The 19,733-nt window shown below is 58.5% G+C and overlaps 2 protein-coding genes across 2 annotated transcripts in view; one reads left to right on the plus strand and one right to left on the minus strand.

Moving 5' to 3' along the window:
• LOC124251347 (carcinoembryonic antigen-related cell adhesion molecule 1-like) overlaps nucleotides 1–19,733 on the plus strand; it is a 1,036,279-nt gene that overhangs the window by 239,095 nt on the left and 777,451 nt on the right. The window lies entirely within an intron of this gene.
• ERFL (ETS repressor factor like) lies at nucleotides 358–5,169 on the minus strand. Its single transcript, XM_046684104.1, has 5 exons — nucleotides 5,103–5,169; nucleotides 2,007–2,241; nucleotides 1,447–1,642; nucleotides 1,200–1,317; nucleotides 358–806 (listed from the first exon to the last, which is right to left on the minus strand). Exons 1-5 carry the CDS (start codon nucleotides 5,167–5,169, stop codon nucleotides 358–360), a joined length of 1,065 nt encoding a protein of 354 aa, XP_046540060.1.

Consider the following 19,733-nt stretch of genomic DNA (forward strand, 5'->3'; position numbering starts at 1 on the left):
GGGGGGTCACGGCCGCACAAACACGCAGGTCACAGCACAGGGGGCAGGTGGGCAGGGGAGGCTGGGCGCCGTATTGCACTTCAGGAGTGGGGCCAGGCAGGGACCCCCCTCAAACTGGAGCCTGGGGAGGAGGCTGGAGGCCATCACGTTCCCTCCTGCCTCCGGAGAGGGAGGTGAGACCCTCATTTTTGGGTTGGGGAAGAAGGAGACGGGCAGTGATGTGCCCAGCCCTGGGAGGGGCTGAGGGCTGGTCCCTGGCCTTGGGCCGGACACAGAGGGCAGACCAGAAGATGGAAGAGGCTGCACAGGCAGCCGCCCTGGTCCCCACCTCGGCAGAATCCATCACCCCATGCCAGCTCAGCTGCCGACCCCACCTTTGCCCACCTTGGCCTTGGTGGGGACAGGGGGGCCCTCATCACCCTCGCTGTCAGAGCTGCAGCCACTGACGTCGGTGATCTCCAGCTCCGAGTCGCTGTCCTCCTTCCCACCCAGCGTGGCCTCTGGACCCCCAGCCCCTGGCAGTGCCAGGCGGGGGGCTGCTGCCAGGCCCGAGGGGCGCTCAGGGCCCAGGCCTTCCCCTGTCGCAGCCAGTAGGGGCTGGGCTGTGGGACCTCCCGCTGCCCCTGTTGAGGGCAGGTGGCCCAAGGAACTGGCCAGAGGGTTGGGATAGAAGTGCGGCGGGTAGAGAGAGGGGGGCAGCTTGGGGAAGGGGCCTGTGAGGTATGGGTTAAAGTTCCAGGGGTACTCTGGGAAGGCGCGGCCATAAGGCCCCAGCAGGCCAGGGGGCTTGGAGTAGCCGGTGGCACCTGGGGGGGCACAGGGGGTGGGTCAGGCTGTGCCACCCCTCCACCGTCGGGGGCCTGCCTGGGCATCAGTAAAGGGTGCCACCTCCCTGCCATGTTCCACCCCATTCTCTGCTACACGTGGCTTCCCCCATCTCCTCCACCTCCCCCACTCGTCTCCCCTTTCCTTTAGCGCCCCTGAGAGCCCTTCTCCCAGCCTGTCCCCCTTTCCAGTTCCCTCCTCCCTGCTTTCTCTGGCTTTTAAACACATACATACATGTGTGTACACACACACACATACACACATGAGCACCCTCCTTCCTGCATCCTGTCTCTCCTCCCTGTCTTTGCTCATCCTCTTCCCTCAAACACCTGCAGCATCCCCCCGCTGGCACCCTTGGACCCCCAGGCCCTTACCGGAGCCCAGGAACGGGAAAGGGCTGTCCAGACGCAGCTTGTCTGTCTCAGGGGTGAACAGGGGCGCCCGGGCCCCCGGCTCTCCCAGGCGTGGGGCAGAGAACAGGGTCTGCAGGGTCTGGAGAAGGAGGTGAGGGAGGCAGCGCTGCTCAGACTGGCTGCCCCCTCCCCAGGGGCTCGCGGCTTGCGGGGGCGGGGGGGGGGGGGCACCAAACACCTCCGTTCTGGGACCTCTGTCCTAACTCACCTCAGGGGTGAGGGGAGGAGCATCTGGCCCAGGGCCTCCCCCAAAAGGACCAGGGGTCAGCAAGAGTGGGGAGCCCGTGGTGGCTGCCGCCACGTCCAACAGTGGGTAATTGACAAGCACGACTTTGCTGAAGTTGAACTTGTAGGTGAACCTCTTCCCTTTGGTCTTGTGGAGAATCCGCTTGTTGTAGTAGTAGCTGCGGGGAGAGGACAATGGGGGGCGATGGTGGGGAGGGCCCCTAACACATGCTCTGTGCCAGGCACAGTGCACAGAGCACAACAATTTGGGGAAACCGAGGCTCAAAGAAGTCCCTTGACCAAGGTCTCAGGGGAGGCCGGGGTTGGGATCCTAGCCTGTGTGGCCCCAAAGCCCTGCCTCCCATCCTTCCTCCTTGCCTTCTTTCCACCCTCAAGTAATTACAGGGCTACCCCTGCCCTGTGTGTTGGGATCCAATGGGATCCTGCTCCAGGGAGTTGAGGGGGAGCCCCCAGGGAGTGGGGCCCAGAGGGACAGTGAGGGGAGAAGGGGCGAAGTGGGAGTCTAGGCCCCCAGGTCCTCACCGCAGGGCCCGGCTCAGCTTGTCATAATTCATGTGAGGCTTGCATTTGCGGATGCCCCAGAGCCGAGCCACCTCGTCGGGGTCCTTGATGACAAATTCCCCGTAGTCCCCCTGCCAGGCGATGACACCCTGGTACTCTTCCTTCTGCAGCAGCTCCAGGATAAAGTGCCACAGCTGGATCTGCCTTGAGCCAGGGGACGACTCCGGCTTGTAGGCCCAATCTGGGAAGGCAAACCCTGGGGACAGGAGCAGGGGAGTGGCCACGGGTCAGGATGCCAAGTCCAGGGCTTTGGTCCTGCTTGGACTCGAACCAGGAGGCATCCAGCCCTCCCCCAACTCCTGGTCTCTGATGAGCAGCCGCCCAGCCTCAGGCATCTTTAGGGACCCTATTCCCACTCTTTGTACCCCACTAGGTTTCTAGTCCCCAAATTGTCCAAATAGTGAGAGAGAACTCAGTCGTCCGGGGACCCTGCTTTGGCCCTTCCACCCTGATCCCCTACTAACTCTCCCAGGTTCAGCGTCCTGGGGTGGAGCATGGGAGGGACCAGTTTCCTGCATCCTTGACCCGTGGGGAGGAGCTGGGAGCGGGCAGCCTGCAGGGAAGGGCACCCCCTGCAGAGCATTAGCCCTCCCCACTGTGCCCCAACCCCAGCCCTGCTCTGGAAGGTCTTTCGTCTCTCCCACACTCTGCAATGCCCTTGTCTCCTGCTGTCTCTGGCCCCCTGCTCCATCTCTCCCCGAAGCCCCCAGATGACCCACCCTGGTACATCCAGATGGCTTGTGTGCACCTGTGTCTCTGCACCTGTCTATGTATACGCCTTTCACGTCCCCATGTCCCCTCCCTGCATCCATGCTATGTCGGTCCGAGAGCAGTGTGTGTCTGCAGATGCCCACAGCACACATGCCACACAGACGTCCACTCACCCTGGAGGGACACCCAGCTACACCATGGAACACAGATGCACCAGAGTGCACACTCCTGCTGGGACACAACACACCACACACTGTGCCACCAAGGCGGACATGCCAGACACCCAGCATTGCACACCCATCCAACACACAAAATTACACATCTCAGGCCCCTCGGAACTGGGACCCACTAACAACACAATCATGACAAGAGACACACAGGACCCCAAAGGCCCAAATAACACAGTGTGGTGGAGACAATGAGTGCAGCATCAAGACACACTTGTCAACCTGACAGGTACACACAGAGTGACACCGTGACAGTAGGACAGCCTCCCAAACCCCCACACACAGGCACCCACACTCTGTAACACTTGCAGCTGACTCCGCATTACACATGGCACACTCATGGGCATCCTGCGCCCCACTGTCCAAATGTGCCCAGGAGCTGGGTGGAAATGGGAGGGTCTTGCCCACCCCTCAACCTCGCCTCCCATCCAGAAGGCCCCAGGCCCAGGGTCCCACTTCTGTGCTCACTCCTGTACCACAGCCTGTATGCTCTTCCCCCTCCTCAGAGACCCCAGACCCAGGCTTGAAACAGAAGGAGAATTAGCCTACAAGAAAGGGAAGGAGGTTGGAGAGGGGGACAGTGCTGAGCTGGGAGATCGGGTCCCCATATCCACTTGCTGTGTGGTCCCAGGGCAGTTCCTTGCCCTCTCTGGCTTCTTAGAATTTCAGGGGTCGGAGGCAAGGAGGAGCAGGGTGCCGTCCAGGCTGTCTGGTGTATAAAAGTGGCTGCTAATGCCTCCCTTCCTGCAGGCTGGAGAAGGCCTGGCAGTTTCCTCCTTGAAGGGAGAATTTTTCTCTTAACTCGATTCTCCCTCAGATGACAGGACTCCATCAACACGCGGGCTCTGGCCCATTCCACACCCAGAACACGTCCTAGTGGGGAAGCAACTGTATCACAGACACATCCACACAACCCCAAAGATGACAGTGTGCAACTGAGCACACATATGCAAACAGAACCCAAACCAGAAACACCACCTGTCCTCACATGCATGTCCTCACATGTGTTGTACCTGCTGAGACACACACACTAGAGAGAGGGTCCGTAAGCTCAGCACGCAGACACGTCATGACAGCCCCCAATACTCAGTCACTCTCAGTGCCACACAGATGCGAGAACTCCCCCACCACATACACACACCAATACAGACAGCCCCCAACACAGAGACTTGGGGGACACCCACCCACACAGCCCGAAATGCACCAAGACATCCATCTGGAATGCCACACCACACAACAGACCCGTAAGGAACAGGTGAAGGCTCTTCACCCTACTGAGGCAGGCGCATACTCCGTGAGCTGGCAGACACCCCCCGAGTCCTAACATGTAGACATGCACGACATCCCAGAGAAACACAACACGCCAGCCCAGAGACACTCAGGTTGCCTTAGCTGTGCGTGTCCAAGCAGGCACACCAGCTCACAGAAGGACAGACAGATGCTGCACAGACACACTCTCCCAGTGTGACCCTTTCTTGCAGAAACACTGAAGTGTGACACAGGGACACACTCCAAGATCCCAAATAACCAGGCATAGAGTCTCAGTACATGCACACACACACAGCCCATGTGTGTGTGTCAAATGCACGTCCAAGCCATTCTTACTGTCCACATCCCCAGCTCTGAGCATCCACTTCCAAGCAAGCCGTCCTCTCTCCCAGGGCTCCAGCTGGCTGGGCTATGTCTCCACATCTCCCTGCCTGGGTAGTCCCTTCTGTCCATCTGTCCACCAGCCCCTGGCCTAGTGCCCCCTCGGTCCCCATCCCTGCTCCATTAGTGCGTGTCTGTCTCCAGTCCCCCTGCTTCTCTGCCTGCAGGTCCTGGGTGGGAGCAGGCTGAGATGTAGGCGGCAGAGACCCCAGGACCTCATGCCCTGGATCCTTGTCCCTCTCCGACCTCAGTACCTCATCACCATCCCCAAAAGACCCCCTGTCCCAGCAGGCAGGTGGCAGGGACGTCTGGCTATGAAGTTCTTAGCCAAGTTTTTCACTAAGGGGTTGTATTCGGGGGACTCTGGCAGAGCCAGGGAGATGGAAGGGGGAGAGTGAGAGCTGCAGAGAAGGGGCCGGCTCCCTGGGGAGGCCCGAGGGCTGGGGTAGGGGGAGGTCAGGCCAGTTACCAGGGGTCCAGAGAGCCGGCAGGGCGGGCGGGGCGAAGAGAAGGTCGGAGACGCAGCTACAGTCCATGGTGGAGCCGGCCCTGCAGAGAGGCCGGGACAGACACACGGGGACAGGATGGGGCAGGCGGGAGAGACAGACAGGGGTCAGCCAGGTTGGGCGCTGCCTGGGGCCTCCCCACTCTGCCCAGGCCCCACCAGGCCTGATGCCCGCCACCCTCTCCCCCCACATCCCGCCTCCTCCCGCAGGCACCCCTCTGCCCATTAGTCCCCATCTTTCCCGTCCCACTCCCAGCCCTGTGCCCCCATCTTCCCTCCCAGCCTCTCCTCCCGAAGCCTCCCCCTTACTCTGTGCCTCGATCACTACCAGGCACTCCCAGCCTCCTGCCTCGCTCCTCGCCACTCACTCACTCACTCACGCTTGCCGGCTCTTGCCGGCTCTCTCCGCCCCGCACCACTGTCTCTCCGTCCCTCTTCCCTCAGCTCACGCCTGACCTCTCAGTCCGTCTCTGCCTCTCTGGGTCTCCCTGACTCTCTCTCTGGCTGCCCCGGGTATATCTCACTCTGAACCTCGCCCGCACCACCGGTCTGCCCAGCTGACCCCCGGCTGGCTGGCTCGTCCAGCTCCCGCGCAGCCCCCTACTTGCATCTGTGGGCCCGGAGTGAGCCAGAACTGGGCGCCCGCCCCACACCCAGCCCCTGCCCTCCCCACTCACCCCGCTGAGCAGCCCCCAGCGCCCTGCATGAGTGCTCCCAGACGCCCCCTCCTAAGCCTGCTGCTCACCCCGCAGACCCCCCTTCCCTCTTAGATCTGCCTCCCCTCCCCAGGTAGCCCCCTTAGACACCCCTTCCCCCTTGGAGATGCCTCACCCCTCAGACACCCCTGCTCCCTTAGATTTGCCTCCCCACTCATACAGCCCCCCTCAGACACCCCTTCCCCCTTAGATATGCCTCCGCCTTCAGAGAGGCCCCCTCAGACACCTCTTCCCCCTTGGATTGCCTCCCCTCTCAGACAGGTCCTCCCTTTCAGACCCCCACTCCCTCAGACACCCCTCTTCTCCCTCAGATACCTCATCCCCCTAAGATACCCCATCCCCTCCTCATCCCCGTCTCTCTCAGAACCATTCCCCTTTCTGACAGCCCTGCCCCGTCAGATAGCCCACCACCCCAGATACCGCCCTCCAACATCTGCTCCTCTCAGACACGCACCCTGACACTCCACCCTCGGACACCTCTCCCCTCGATACCTCAGCCCCCCACCACTCCATGCCTTCAGACCCAACCTCTCTGAGAGAGCACTCTCCTCAGACTCCCTCCTTTAGACACACCACCCTCAGATACCCCACCCCCTCACATACTCTTAAACACACCACCATTCCTCTCCGATACCCACCCCCCTGCTCCCCAAACATCCCACACCCCTCAGAAACCCACTCTGTGCCCCCACAAACCCCAGCTCACCCCTTGGACACCAGACAAGACTTGTCAGATAGCCCATTTCCCCTCAGACTTGTCCAGTCTCCCACACACACACACACACACCCCAACCCCTACCGCCGGTGTCTAGTCTCTCCCACATGCTCCCCTCCAGCACCTGGGCCCCTCCACCACCTCAGCTGCCCCCAGGGTCTCCCCTATCCGGGGTCACCGTATTCCCACACCCGGCTCCATCTCCGTCTCTCTCACCCCATCTCCCCAACTTTCTCTATCTCCCTCCCCGGCTCTCTCCCTCTTTATCTCTGTCTCTCTCCTCACTCGGTCTCTCTTTTCTCTTCTCGGTCTCCTCCCACTATCTTTTTTCCATTTTTCTCTCTTTTCTTTCCTTGTCTCTCCTCAACCTAGGCAGTCTCTCTCCCGATCTGTCCCCACCCGGCTCTCTCCCCAGCTCTCTCTGTCTCTCTCCCTCCATCACTCAGTCTCTTTCCCTGTTTGTCATCCACAGCCGCCCCCATCTTTTATCCTGTCTCTCCCTGTCCCCCCATCCCTTCTCCTCTCTCTCCCTGTCTCCCCAGTTCTTCCATCTCTCAGTCTCTCGCTCTGTGTCTCCACCATCTGTCTCTTTTCCTCCTCTCTGGGTCTCTCTCTCTCCCATCTCTGTCTCTCTGCCCCAAGCCCGCCCCGTCTCAGTCTCTCTCTTCATCTCCCTCCTGTCTCCCCATCTCTCTCCCCAGCCCTCTATCACCCCCTCTCCGCACACCTCTCCCCGCACCTCTCCCACCTCCCCGGCTCTCTCTGCCTCTCTGGGTTCCCCCTCCCTCTTCCCCTCACCCCCCGCCTTGGCCCCTCTCATTTCCGTGTTGGTTTTGATTTCTCTTCCCGACGCTTTCAACTCCCCGCCGCCTCCTCCGGACACGTTATAACGAGGAGCCGTGGGATCGGCGCTCCGGGCCCTGCTCCCACGCTCCCCCCGCCATCTCTCACATGTCTCTGCCATCTCGCAGTCTCTGCCTGCCACTTCTACTGTCTCTGTCCCCTGCCTCTGTCCTGGCAGGCCTCCAGGGACTGGGTCCCCGCCCCTCCTGTTTGGTCCCTTTCCCTGCATTCCTGCCTTGACTGTCCGGGTCCACTGCGCCGCATCTCTGGGTCCCCATGTCTCTCTGTCTCTGGGTCCCCACATCTCCATGTCTCCACATTGCTCTGTTTTTATGTCTCTGGATCTCCGTGTCTCCCCACATCCCTCTCTCCACGTCTGTCTCTGTCTCCTCATCTCTGTCTCTGTCTCCACATCTCCGTCTCCAAGTCTCTGTTTCCGTCCCAGTGTCCGTCTCTTGGGGCCCCTTTGATCTTGCCCTGCCCCTGGCGCCCCCCTGGCCCCATTGATCGCTGATCGACCAGAAGGAGGGAGCGGGGCCTGCGGGGGCTGGGGCTGCAGGGCCAGGCAGGGGCCTGGTAGGATGGCTGGACAGACAGACAGCCGGCCCCAGTCCCAGTGGCTGCAGAGGGGGAGCTGCCGCAACCCCCACCCCTCCCTGCTGGCCCATGCGGTGCGGATGGGGACTCCAGGCAAGCTTTAATTTTTAATTTTATTTTGCTTCCTCCACGCCCCCCCCCCGCCCCCCATCTCCACCGCCCGCAGCCATGGCACAGAATGTGTGTGCGTGTGTGCATGTGCGCGCAGCAGTGTGGAGAGAGGCTGGGCAGGCGAGAGGCTGCCTCCTTCCTCTCCTTGCTAAGCAGTTATACAGACCCACACACCAACCCAGGCACACACACCACACTGTCACACACAACACATCACACAGACACACATCAGCAAAGGGACATACACCACACTGTCACACACAATACATCACACAGACACACGTCAACAAAGGGACACACACCACACTGTCACACACAATACATCACACAGACACACATCAACATAGGGACACACACCACACAGTCACACACAACACATCACACAGACACACATCAACATAGGGACACACACCACACTGTCACACACAATACATCACACAGACACACGTCAACAAAGGGACACACACCACACTGTCACACACAATACATCACACAGACACACATCAGCAAAGGGACATACACCACACTGTCACACACAATACATCACACAGACACACATCAACAAAGGGACACACACCACACTGTCACACACAATACATCACACAGACACACATCAACATAGGGACACACACCACACTGTCACACACAGTACATCACACAGACACACGTCAACAAAGGGACACACACCACACTGTCACACACAATACATCACACAGACACACATCAGCAAAGGGACATACACCACACTGTCACATACAGTACATCACACAGACACACATCAACATAGGGACACACACCACACAGTCACACACAACACATCACACAGACACACGTCAACAAAGGGACACACACCACACTGTCACATACAACGTGCATCACATAGACCTACACAGCAACCCAGGCACACATACTACCAGGTCACACACAACACACAGACACACATGTCAAAATAGTCACACTTTGTCACCCACACATCATCACACAGAAACATAAACATACAATTGTACACAGATACACACACACAACACGCACCAATTCAGTCCCCCACACAAAGACACACCATCACAGATTATAGACAGACACACACTCACACAGACACATAATCACACACTGAGGCTTACAACCAAGTACAGACACACATAACTACAAGCACACAGTGACACAATGCCACACAGAAACAGAGACACACCCAGGCACCCAGACACACACACCAACACAGTCAAGCTAGTCATACACAAGTGGCACAAAAGCACACAGTCACACAGACAAGCACCAGAGACCCTGTGTGCACACGTGCTCCATCATGCCTGGAGACAGAGATACACACACCACACCAACACAGACAGCCACCGCCAGACCGCAAACGCACATGGCCACACACACACACACACACACGGATCAGCCCACACAGTGGCACACTCAGACTCATAGGCCAGCTGGGTGAGGGGCTGGGTCCAGGTAGGAGTGGGCACTCAGAGGTAACCCCACTCCAGGGCCCCACAGCTCCTGCCACCATCTGTACAGCTGTCTGGCTGTCCATCCACCCCTCAGTGGGCTTCTCGAGCTTGTCTCTGCGTGTGTGTGTACGCATGTCTCAGGCCACTCCGGCTGCTGTTTCATTACAGATGGGTCCCGGCCTCTCTTGGGCCCTCTGGGTGTCACTGTCTCTCTCCCTCACTCAGGATCTTCATTGCTCCATCTCCCTGTCTGCCTCTATCTCCAAATATCTCCATCTCTGAGGGTCTCTGTTTCTTGTCTGTGTCTCTGGCGTCTGTCTCTCTCTGTCTCTGTCCCTCTCTGTCTCTTCAAGTCTCTCCACCTGTCTCCTCACCCCCCATCACCCTGGCTCCCTGGGCTGGGGTTTAACCAGTTGTTTTGATTTCTCTAAGCTGCGCAGGCCGCCTCGGGAGCCGCCTCAGGCCTCACACCACCCCCCCCCCAGCCCCTTCATCCCTCACCCAGCCCCCCACCTCCCCTTAACACAATCTGCACAAGTGGAATGAAAATTGATTTTTTTTTTAAATTTCATATCTTCTCCAGGGCTCTGTCTAAAGAGGAGAGAGACGCGGTCCAAGACCCTTCTCCCACCACCGCCCCCACAGTCACACACACACCAACATGCACACACATCACAACCAGGCACACACACGTCCAACCCGACACTGTCAGCACCACTTGTGCCCACACATTCAGACACAACCTAGGGATACACCCCTCCCTATGCCACACACCCGTGTAGGGACACATCTGCACACAGCAGAGACACACAGTGGACCCCCATGCACACTCTCTCTCTGGACATCCACCAGTGGACACACTTCACACACCACACACACCCTGTCCCATCTGGGTGCACACTGCCGGCTGCTTGCTGTCACACACTATACATGCACGTGCTCACATGCACACCCATCCATACAAATTATGGCCACGTCCACATGTACATAAACCCAGACTCAAGGACTGAGGAGACCCCCGTGGCTGTCCGAGGGAGGGCAGGGTCAGGAAGGTGACAGGGGTTTTCTTGCCAGAGCTTGCCCCCCAACCCCTAAGGTCACCCCCACTCCCACCTTTGCCCGCATCAACCACATGCTTCAGGCCTCACCCTGGATGGGGGTGTCTCTGTGCCTGGGGTGCATGCACACACACACACACACACACACACACACACACTCCTCACTACTTCTCTCAAGGCCACACACTGTCATCCCCACAACAGGCTGGTTCATTTGAGAGCTGACTCATGGGCACACAAAACACAGGGACGGAAACACACAGTCACCCATAACACACAGACCCAAAGAACACACAGTGGCACCAAACACGTCTGCTCACACATCATCACAGAGCCACAGCCCCACACATCGTTGGGTGTCAGTTCACACAATTAACACACACATGCACCCTCCAACAGTCACACATGAATATACACCCACACCCACACACAGTCTTCACCACTCTTTAGGGCTGGTCACACACAGTATCATTCACTTAATTGTTATAAACCGACACTCCTTATCCAGCTGTTATATTCAGCTCTCCAAAATAACTACACATGCCACACACACACACACACACACACAATATGCCATCCACCTCTGATTCCAGATTCAGACACGAGCCCACAGGCTCAGACACAACAGCAACCCCTTAGCCAAATGCACTGCCACACAAGCTCATACAGCCAGTCTCTGATGCACAGATTTGGGGAGAATTTTTGTGACCATGTCCCACAGCTGTTCCTTTGCTGTGTTCCTCACACCCACACTCACCAGCCCAGCCCCTGGGGTCCTATCGAGGTGGCACCGGCTCAGTCCTTCACCCAGTCTCCCTTGGACTAAACCTTCTCATCTCCTAGCCCTCAGAGGAGTGGGCTGTCCTGTCCTTGTCACTCAAACATGCCTGCGTGGCCACCCAATGTGGAAACTCCAGGCACAGCACAACCCTAGAGTTTTGGACAGTCACACCTGATGCTCACAGCTCAGGTGACACAGACGTGCTCACAAACATGACACGTGTGGCTTTACTCAGCCCCACGGTCTTACACACCCACGCTTAGCCACCTGTGTCAGGAACGCACACATCTCCACACATCACATTCATATGTGCTGCGACACAAGTCACGAAGTCACAGGAAAAGACAGCCAAGCCCCCCCAACACACACACAGTGTCATATACCAGACACACACACAGACAGTCGCAATAGGCTCGTGCATGCCTACATACATACACACGCACGCGTATGCAGGGGAACCTCTGCCAAGGCTGCACTGTGCAAGACAGACAGAGGGACAGACTGGTAGACCTTTGTGGCACTGGCTTCCCAGCCTGGAGAAGGTGTGTCTGTGACACCAGGTTTGGGGTGGTTAGGAGGCACCAAGCCAGGGCAGGGATGGAGAACCCATACCCACCCTCTCCTGTCTCTCCCTCTGTCTGGCGTCTCTGTCTGGGGCAGAGTGGGTCTCTCTGGGTCTCTGTCTCTCTGAGTCTCAGTCTCTGCATGGATGTCCCTGGGGCTGCGGCCAGCACGCGGAACAGTGTCAGTAGGGGGGTGGTGAGGGAGCGTCCCTGGGGAGGTGGGAGCCGCAGTGCCACGCACCCCGCCTACCAAACAGCTCTGGGGGAGGGGAGAGGGAGGGCGGGAGGCGCAACCGCAGATGTGGACCAGAGCTCAGGCTGCTCCCCCAACCCCTGCCTGAGGCCCCCTGCCCCTCCCCTCAGAGACCCAGAGAGACGGAAGAAGCACAGTGTGGGGGGGGGTGGGGAGACAGAGAGAAGGAGAGACATACAGAGAGGGAGAGAGACACATGGGAGGGAGAGAGACAGAGAGAGGAACAGAGACAGAGAGAGGGGGAGGGTGAGACAGATGGAGAACAGAGAGACAGAGAGATGAAGGGGGAAGCAATAACACATAGAGGGAGAGAAATCAGAACAGAGAGGGAGGAGAGATGGAGACAGAGAGATGGAAGGAGACACAGAATCCCACAAAGACGGAGAGGGAGCAAGACGACAGAGACAGACAGAGAGAGGAGAGAGAGAGTCAGAGACAAAGAGACAGAGCGGGGAGATGGGAGTTAGGGAAACCCGGAAATGGGGAGTAAGTGAGAGAGGCTTGGACAAAGTGAATTAGAGAGCTGGAGGTCACGGGGAGAGAGCTGCTTGGAGGAGACCCCGGGTCAGGGAGGAAGGAGAGGAGGGGGCAGAGATGCGGAAAATTGAGGGATTAGGGCAGAGGCAAAGGAGTGGGCGAGGGAGAGCGGGAGCTGCAGGCGGAGAGGGAGGTCCTGTGGTGAGAGCAGAGCTCCACCGTGAAGCCCACCTCAGCCCTTCCATAGTCCTTGGGGTCAGTGTCCCCCGGGGCCTGAACTAGCTCCTGGCCGCCACCCCAACTCCAAAACCTGCCCCTCCTCCTCCTCCTCACCTCCAGCCGGCCCCCTCCCCAATCCCAGCTCCAAGCTCAACCTCATCTGGCCCCAGCCCCAACTCCTGCCCCATCCTGAACCCCGACCTCTTCCCAAAGCCAAGTCCCTCCTCATTTCCAGCTCCCGCCCCTGTCTATCCCCACACCCCAGGCCTTGCCCGACTGCCTTGGCTGGACTTTTCAGCCCCAAGGCTTCTCTCAGAGAGACAGCCACAGACGTCAGGACAGACTTGAGGGGCCCTGACTGTGATGTGATGGTGCTGGAGGGGTGGAGGGACAGAAAGCTGAAGACACGTGTGGCCAGCTGCTCCCAGGAGCCGCAGAGAGAGCCCTCTGGACTTGGACTGTAATCGCCAAGGGGCAGGGGTGCTGTGTTTCTCGGTCATGGCATGTGGCACCAAGTATGTGCTCAGGAAACACTGTTTAAATAGAATCTGGATTAAATGGAGCAAGGTAGGGAAACAGAGAGACTGAGAAACAGTGAGTCAAAGGGACGGAAAGCCAGAGACCAAGGAGCAGAGATGGAGGCGGGGCAGCCAGACCTGGGGTGAGGGGCAGAGAGACGGGGAGATAGGAATGGAACAGAGAACCAGAGGGCAGGTGGGCAGAGGGACAGAGAGAGGGGGTACTGAGACACAGCAAAAGAGAGGGACAGGGAATTAAATGTTTGAGGAAATGGGAACAGAAATGGGGAGAAGTGGGTGACTGAGGGTCAGAGAGAATGAGGAACAGAGAAATGGGACCAAACCCAAGAAGACAAACACAAGGGCAAAGAGGGACAGAGAGGTAGGAAGAGAGACACAGGGACGAGGACAGGAGACAGAGGGCAGGGCCCAGCGCCCGGGCAGCTGTGGGCCTGAGCCTGCTGGAGCTGGGTGCCTGCGCTGCAGGGAATCCCACAAGGGCCAGAGAAGGGCCGGGGTCCGGACTGGCTGGGGGAGGCTCAGGGCTCCAGGGGCATCGCACGGTGCTAATTCAGCGCCATCGATCAGACGGGATGAGAGCAATAAATTATTGTGACAAGATGCAATCCTGGCCCGCGCACTGCCGCCGAGGTGGATCGATCCCTGTCCCCAGCCCCACACCGGGTCCCATGCCCAGACCTCTGCCGGGACGCCTCTGCCCAACTCTCTCTCCATTTCCCCCACCACACACTCCCACTGACAGCCAGGTGAGGCTTCGGCCCTTGGGAAGAGACAAGAACAGAGAGGGACCCACAGAGGGAAGATCAGTGCCTATTTGTCCCAGTCCTCTCACTTCCCTCAGCACCCCATCCTCACCATGATGTGGGAGGCAGCAACTGCCACGGATGCCCATTTCACAGATGTGGAAACTGAGGCTCAGACAGTAACTTGGCCAAAGTCCCACAAGAGGGAGTGGTGATGCCTGGACTCAAATGTAGGTCAGTATGACTTCAAGCCCGATATTTGCACTGTCAGAGGGGCGGGCAAGGGAAAGAGACAGAAGAAGAGACAGAGAGAGAGGGAGAGAGATGAGACAGAGACAGAAAGTGCAGGACACAGAGAAATAAACAGAGTCAGAGAGTGATAAAGAGATACAGAGATGCCGAGAAAGAGAGACAGAAATGGAGAAGTACAGAGAACACAGATAAGGAGGGAGGAAAAGAGACAGAGAGAGACAAGGAGACTCAGATTCAGAGATAGGCAAGGGGGGAGATGGGCAGATGGAGGCAGAGATGGAGATAGAGAAAGGGAACAGAGGTACGCAGATAGGAAACTGGAGCCAGGACGGAGGTGCCGGTAGACACGGGTAGTTCTGGAGACCAAGGTGCGTCTGGGGAGACAGGTGCATGTTGTCGGGAGGCTGTGCGGGCTCCATGTAGCCTGGGGGGCAGGTGGGAGTGAGGATGCGGAAGACAAGCTTGGCCTGGGGAGTCAGTGTCAGAGAGAGACAGGTGTGCGAGGGAGAAAGTGAGGCTAGGGTGTGGGGGAGCTGGTGGGCGATGGAGAAGCAAGTGTTGCGAAAGTGACGAGGCAGACAGAGGTGTCTGTGGAGGAAGGAGCTCACCTGAAAGGCAGGTGTGGGAGGCAAGGACACCGGGATGACTGGTCAGACGGTCTCGGTTTGACTCAAATCTCCAACAGCTACCAGTTTCTGAGACCTCAGAGAAAGTACTCCGTTTCCCCGGGCTCAGTTTCCTTCTCTCTCAAATGGGGATACAGTAAGGAGCTGCCTCATAAGGGTCTCGCAAGGATGAAACAAGACAATGGACACGAAGAACCAGGAACAGTGCCTGTCACAGAGACAGGCTGAATAAGCAGGAGCTGGGAACACGTTATGAGTAGGTGTGACTCAAGGAGTGGTCTGTGGACCAGCAGCGTGGAGCTGGAGCTTGTTAGAAATGCAGAGCCTCAGGCTGCACCGCAGACCTGCTGCACAGGAATCTCTGGGGTGAGGCCGGGGGCCTCTGTGGTGCAACAAGCCCTCCAGGGGTTTCTGGTGCACGCCGAAGCGTGAAAACCTCTGACTCCAGGGATTCTGTATGATGCCACCGGCAGGTGTGTGGCTGGCTGGGAACAGGTGTTACATGTGTTTTAACAAAAGCTACAGGTGTTGCTTATGCTCTCCAAGAAGGGTGTTCCCTGAGGAGATAGATGGCTGGTGACATGTTCTGTGAAAAGGGACAGGTATTTGCAGAGGGGAGCAGGCTGGAGACGGGTGTGAGGGCTCTAAAGGTGTGGGGTGACAGGTAGCCTGAGCAGGTGGCAAAGATGAGCATAGCAGAGACAGGGTGGTTGAGAGGTGTGGGGCAGGGATACAATGTTTGAAAAGGCTATGAAGAGACCAGGGTTACACGGATGTCGGGAGGAGGACAGAGGGGGACCCAGGTGTTGGGAGTCGGGTGCACGTCTGTGGGACAGGAGCGTAGCCAGGAATAGGTGTTCCCTTTGGGGACAGGTGGGAAGGCCAGGGTTATGGCAGAGACCTGGTTGAAGAGATGTAAAACAGAAAGAGATTAAGGAGGAGGGTGTGGATGTCTCAGTACCTTTTTGCTGAAAAAATGAGAGAACGTGGTACCGGAGCAGGTGATGCCTGACGTTGACAGGTGAGGAACAGGCAGGTGTATGGAGATACTGGTGTGACCTTGTGTGGCAAGGAAAGGGGAAATGAGAAACATGGGAAATTAGGTATGTGGGAAAAGAAGAGAAATAGATAGACAGTACCTGAGGGACAGGTGTGGGGAAACAGGCCTACAGGTGGGCAGAGACCTGTGGCCAAGGACAGATTCGCGGTCCAAACGTGTGTATGTGTGCAGCGGTGTATGTTGTGAGAGACAGAGAGACAGTGAGAAGGAGCCAGACACAAGGTGAGCAGCAGGTGTGCCTTTCAGAGGACAAGGGCTCATGGGAGACATCATGGCCGGGGAAGGACATGAGGAAGAAGGATGCACATGATACATGGGGACCACTGGATGCATGAGCAATCAGGCGGTTGGGTGAGGAGACAGGTGAGGTTGGGGCATATGTTGTCTGGGATGAGTTACCTGAAATGACAAGTGAGAAAGACAGGTAGGGGGGAGTCAGCTGGAAGGAGGTGTATCCATGGAAAATGGTGGGAATGGAGTGTGAGGGAGTTAGGTACAGGCAGAGAGAGTGGTGTGAGGCAGCTGTGTTCTTAGGTGACACACGTTGGCAGGTCTTCTGGAAGGACATGAAGGTTAGTACTGTAAGGGAGAGGTAGGGTAAGAGCCAGGAGGGTGCGAGGGAGCAGGTGTTACCTGAGAAGGATGCATGTGTGAGCGCTTATGTGCAAAGGAGGGGGTGTGTATATGTGTGTACGTGTGTGTGAAGATATGGTGAACAGGTACTGCGTGAGGGGAGGCAGAGGTGAAGAAATATGCATGTGTGAGAAACAAGTGTGTTTAGAGGGGACAGGTGAGATGGCACAGGTAGGAAGGGTACAGTGTGGTATGAAATGAGACAGATGCAGAGTCGGGGGAAAGGGCAGATTTTGGAGAACAGGTGTTACCTGGAGCGGCAGGTAAGAAGGGACATGTGTTACCTGAGAGATCATGGGCATCTTTGGGGTAAGTTTCAAGAGGACAAGTGTTACCTGGAAGGGCAGGTGAGAGGAAATAAGTGATACCTGCAGAGGCAGGTGAAGGGAACAGGTATGGGGGACAGGTGTTACCTGAAGAGGACAGGTATAAGGAGGCAAATGTTGCCTAGAGGTCCAGATGTGGGGAACTGGAGGGGAAACATTGGTGTGACAGGTGTGTTGACAGACAGGTGTGGGTGGAAGGTGTTACCTGAGGCCACAGGTGTGTGCAGCGTGACTCTTGGGGTGGTCTGCCACCTCCCTTTCACTCGCTATCCTTTCCTTCCCTCCCTAGGGACCAGTTCTGGCTCGCCCAGCCCTCCTGCAGCCCAGCCCTGGGCAGGGCACTCGGTGAGCTCCGGCTCAGCCAGGCTGGGCCTGCCGGGCTGCTGGAGCTCCTGAGGCTGCTTGGCGATGCGGAGCGCGTCTGGGCCTCGGCGGGCCGGCCGGGCGGGGGGAGCGGGCGGGGGGGCCGTTTAGCCGTGATAGATCCGCGCGCCGCTTGTCTCTTAATCTCCGGAGCGACCGATCGATTCGCTATTTCCCTTTGTTGCCAGAAAATTCGATCCTGGGCCTGGAATTAGGTCCCCGGCTTAATCTGAGCGGAAACCAGCGAGGGGGAGACAGAGACAGAGACGCTGGGAGAGACAGAGACAGAGAGATAGTAAGAGACAGAAAGAGAGATGCTGAGAAAGATATGGGAAGGGAGAGATAGGCATAGAGATTCTGAGAGACAGTCTAAGAGTTGGACCCAAAGAGGTATAGAGAGATGCTGCGAGAGACAGAGATAGTCAAAGAGAGACAGAGAGACAGGTCCTGGGAAAGTAAGAGGTGGACACAGAGGTGCTGGAAGAGACAGAGACAGAGAGATAGTGAAGAGAGACCCAGCCAGCGAAGAGATGGCAGAGGTGGCCCAGCATGGCCCCAGGACGGTTGCAGGATGACTGGGACAGAAAAGGTATGCGGCATATTAGGCCACCTGTCCCCAGAAGGACACAGCCCCTCGAAGGTCAGTGCCAGGCCCGCACTCCCAGCCCAGAAGTGTGCAGACCCCAGATGTCCTCCCACAGCCCCTGTGAGCCCTCACACCAAATATCCAGACCCCAAATATTCAGAGCCAAATTTGCAGACCCTCAGCCTTGAACTCCAGCTCCAAATTCAGACCTCCCAGTCCCCGGAAATCCATAGCCCATGCTAACCTTAGCCCTAAACATCCATGGCCCCAGTCCTGACCCCCCAGCCCCAGGCAGGTCTCAACCCCAAATATCCAGTCTCTTGGCTCTGACAGCCCAGGTCCCAGATTTCAAGCCTTTAGCTCTGGCATCTAAACCCCACCAAGACTCCAGCCCCAAATGTCGACACTCACTCTCGGGCTGGCCACCAGCCCCCATTCCCAAATATTCAGACCCCGGTCTCCCGGCCCCCCACCTCCCGCGCTCCCACACTCCCCTGCGCCCGTATCCCGGTCCCCTGCCGCGAGGGCACACCTCCAGCCCTCTCCTCTCCCACCTCCCCAAAGTTGGGCGCAGCCCCACTCGCCCCCACTGCCGGGGCCAGAGACCCCACCCGCCTCCCCGCCTCGGGCTCCGGGAGCCCAGGTCCGAAGGTCTCTCGGAAGCATCTCCGTGCCCCGGCGCCCGCCCCGGGCAGGAATCCCCGCCCCCCCATCCCCGCCCCTGCGCCGTCCCGCGGCGCGCACTCACTTTCTGGGGTTTGCGCATCCGCACCGGTCCCGGGAGAAGTGTTTAAAGTTCGGATCCCGAAGCCATGGCCCCCGCGGCGTCCTGGGGAGGGGGCACCGGGGCGGGGGGCGGGGTGGGGGAGATGCCCGGAGCCCTGGGGGGACGGAGCCGGGGGGGGCGCGAGCAGGGAGCGAGAGTCACTGAGAGACCGGGACAGAGAGAGATCTAGACACCGAGAGACACACAGAGACGGGGGCCGAGCAGAGACAGGGAGATGCAGAGAGAGACACGAAACAGAGACGCGCAAAGAGAGACGGAGACGCGGGAAGCTGGGGACGGAGCTGCGGGCGGGCGACGGTGCAGCGAGCGCGGGGCGGGTGGGCGGCCGCGGGGCCGGGGCGGGGGCGCGGGGCGGCCGGCCTCCTCGCCGCTTGCTCTTCCTCCTCCTCCTCCTCCTCCTCCTCCTCCTCCTCCTCCTCCTCCTCCCTCTGCTCCTCCGCGGCGCGCCGCGCGCCTCCCGCCCTCGCGGCCGCCTGGCCCGGCTCGGCGCGCAGATATATGGAGGCGGCGGCGGCGACGGGCGGCGCGGGGGAGGGGGCGGGAGCGCGATCGATGGAATATAATTTTCCTCAAACTCGGAAAATAAAGTTCAGAGCTGATCAAATTTGAAAACAGATGTCGAATCGCGACTCTAAATAAGGTTCGATCCCGGGACTGAGGGAGTGGGGGTGGGGGGCAGGGGTGGGCGGAGGGGCCCCCCCCTCCTCTTCGTTCCCGCCCCTCCCAAGGAGGACGCGCAGACAAACGGACGGGGGCGTGAGGTGGAGGCAGCAGCTACACGGCCAGGACCCCTGCTGGACACGCAAAACTGGACCCGGACACACACAACCTGGATAGCAGACAGACACAGGGACATACGGACTTAGGGACACACGGATACTGTAACACAG

The sequence above is a fragment of the Equus quagga genome, chromosome 13 (genome assembly GCF_021613505.1).
Source record: "Equus quagga isolate Etosha38 chromosome 13, UCLA_HA_Equagga_1.0, whole genome shotgun sequence".
NCBI classification, from domain to species: Eukaryota; Metazoa; Chordata; class Mammalia; order Perissodactyla; family Equidae; genus Equus; species Equus quagga.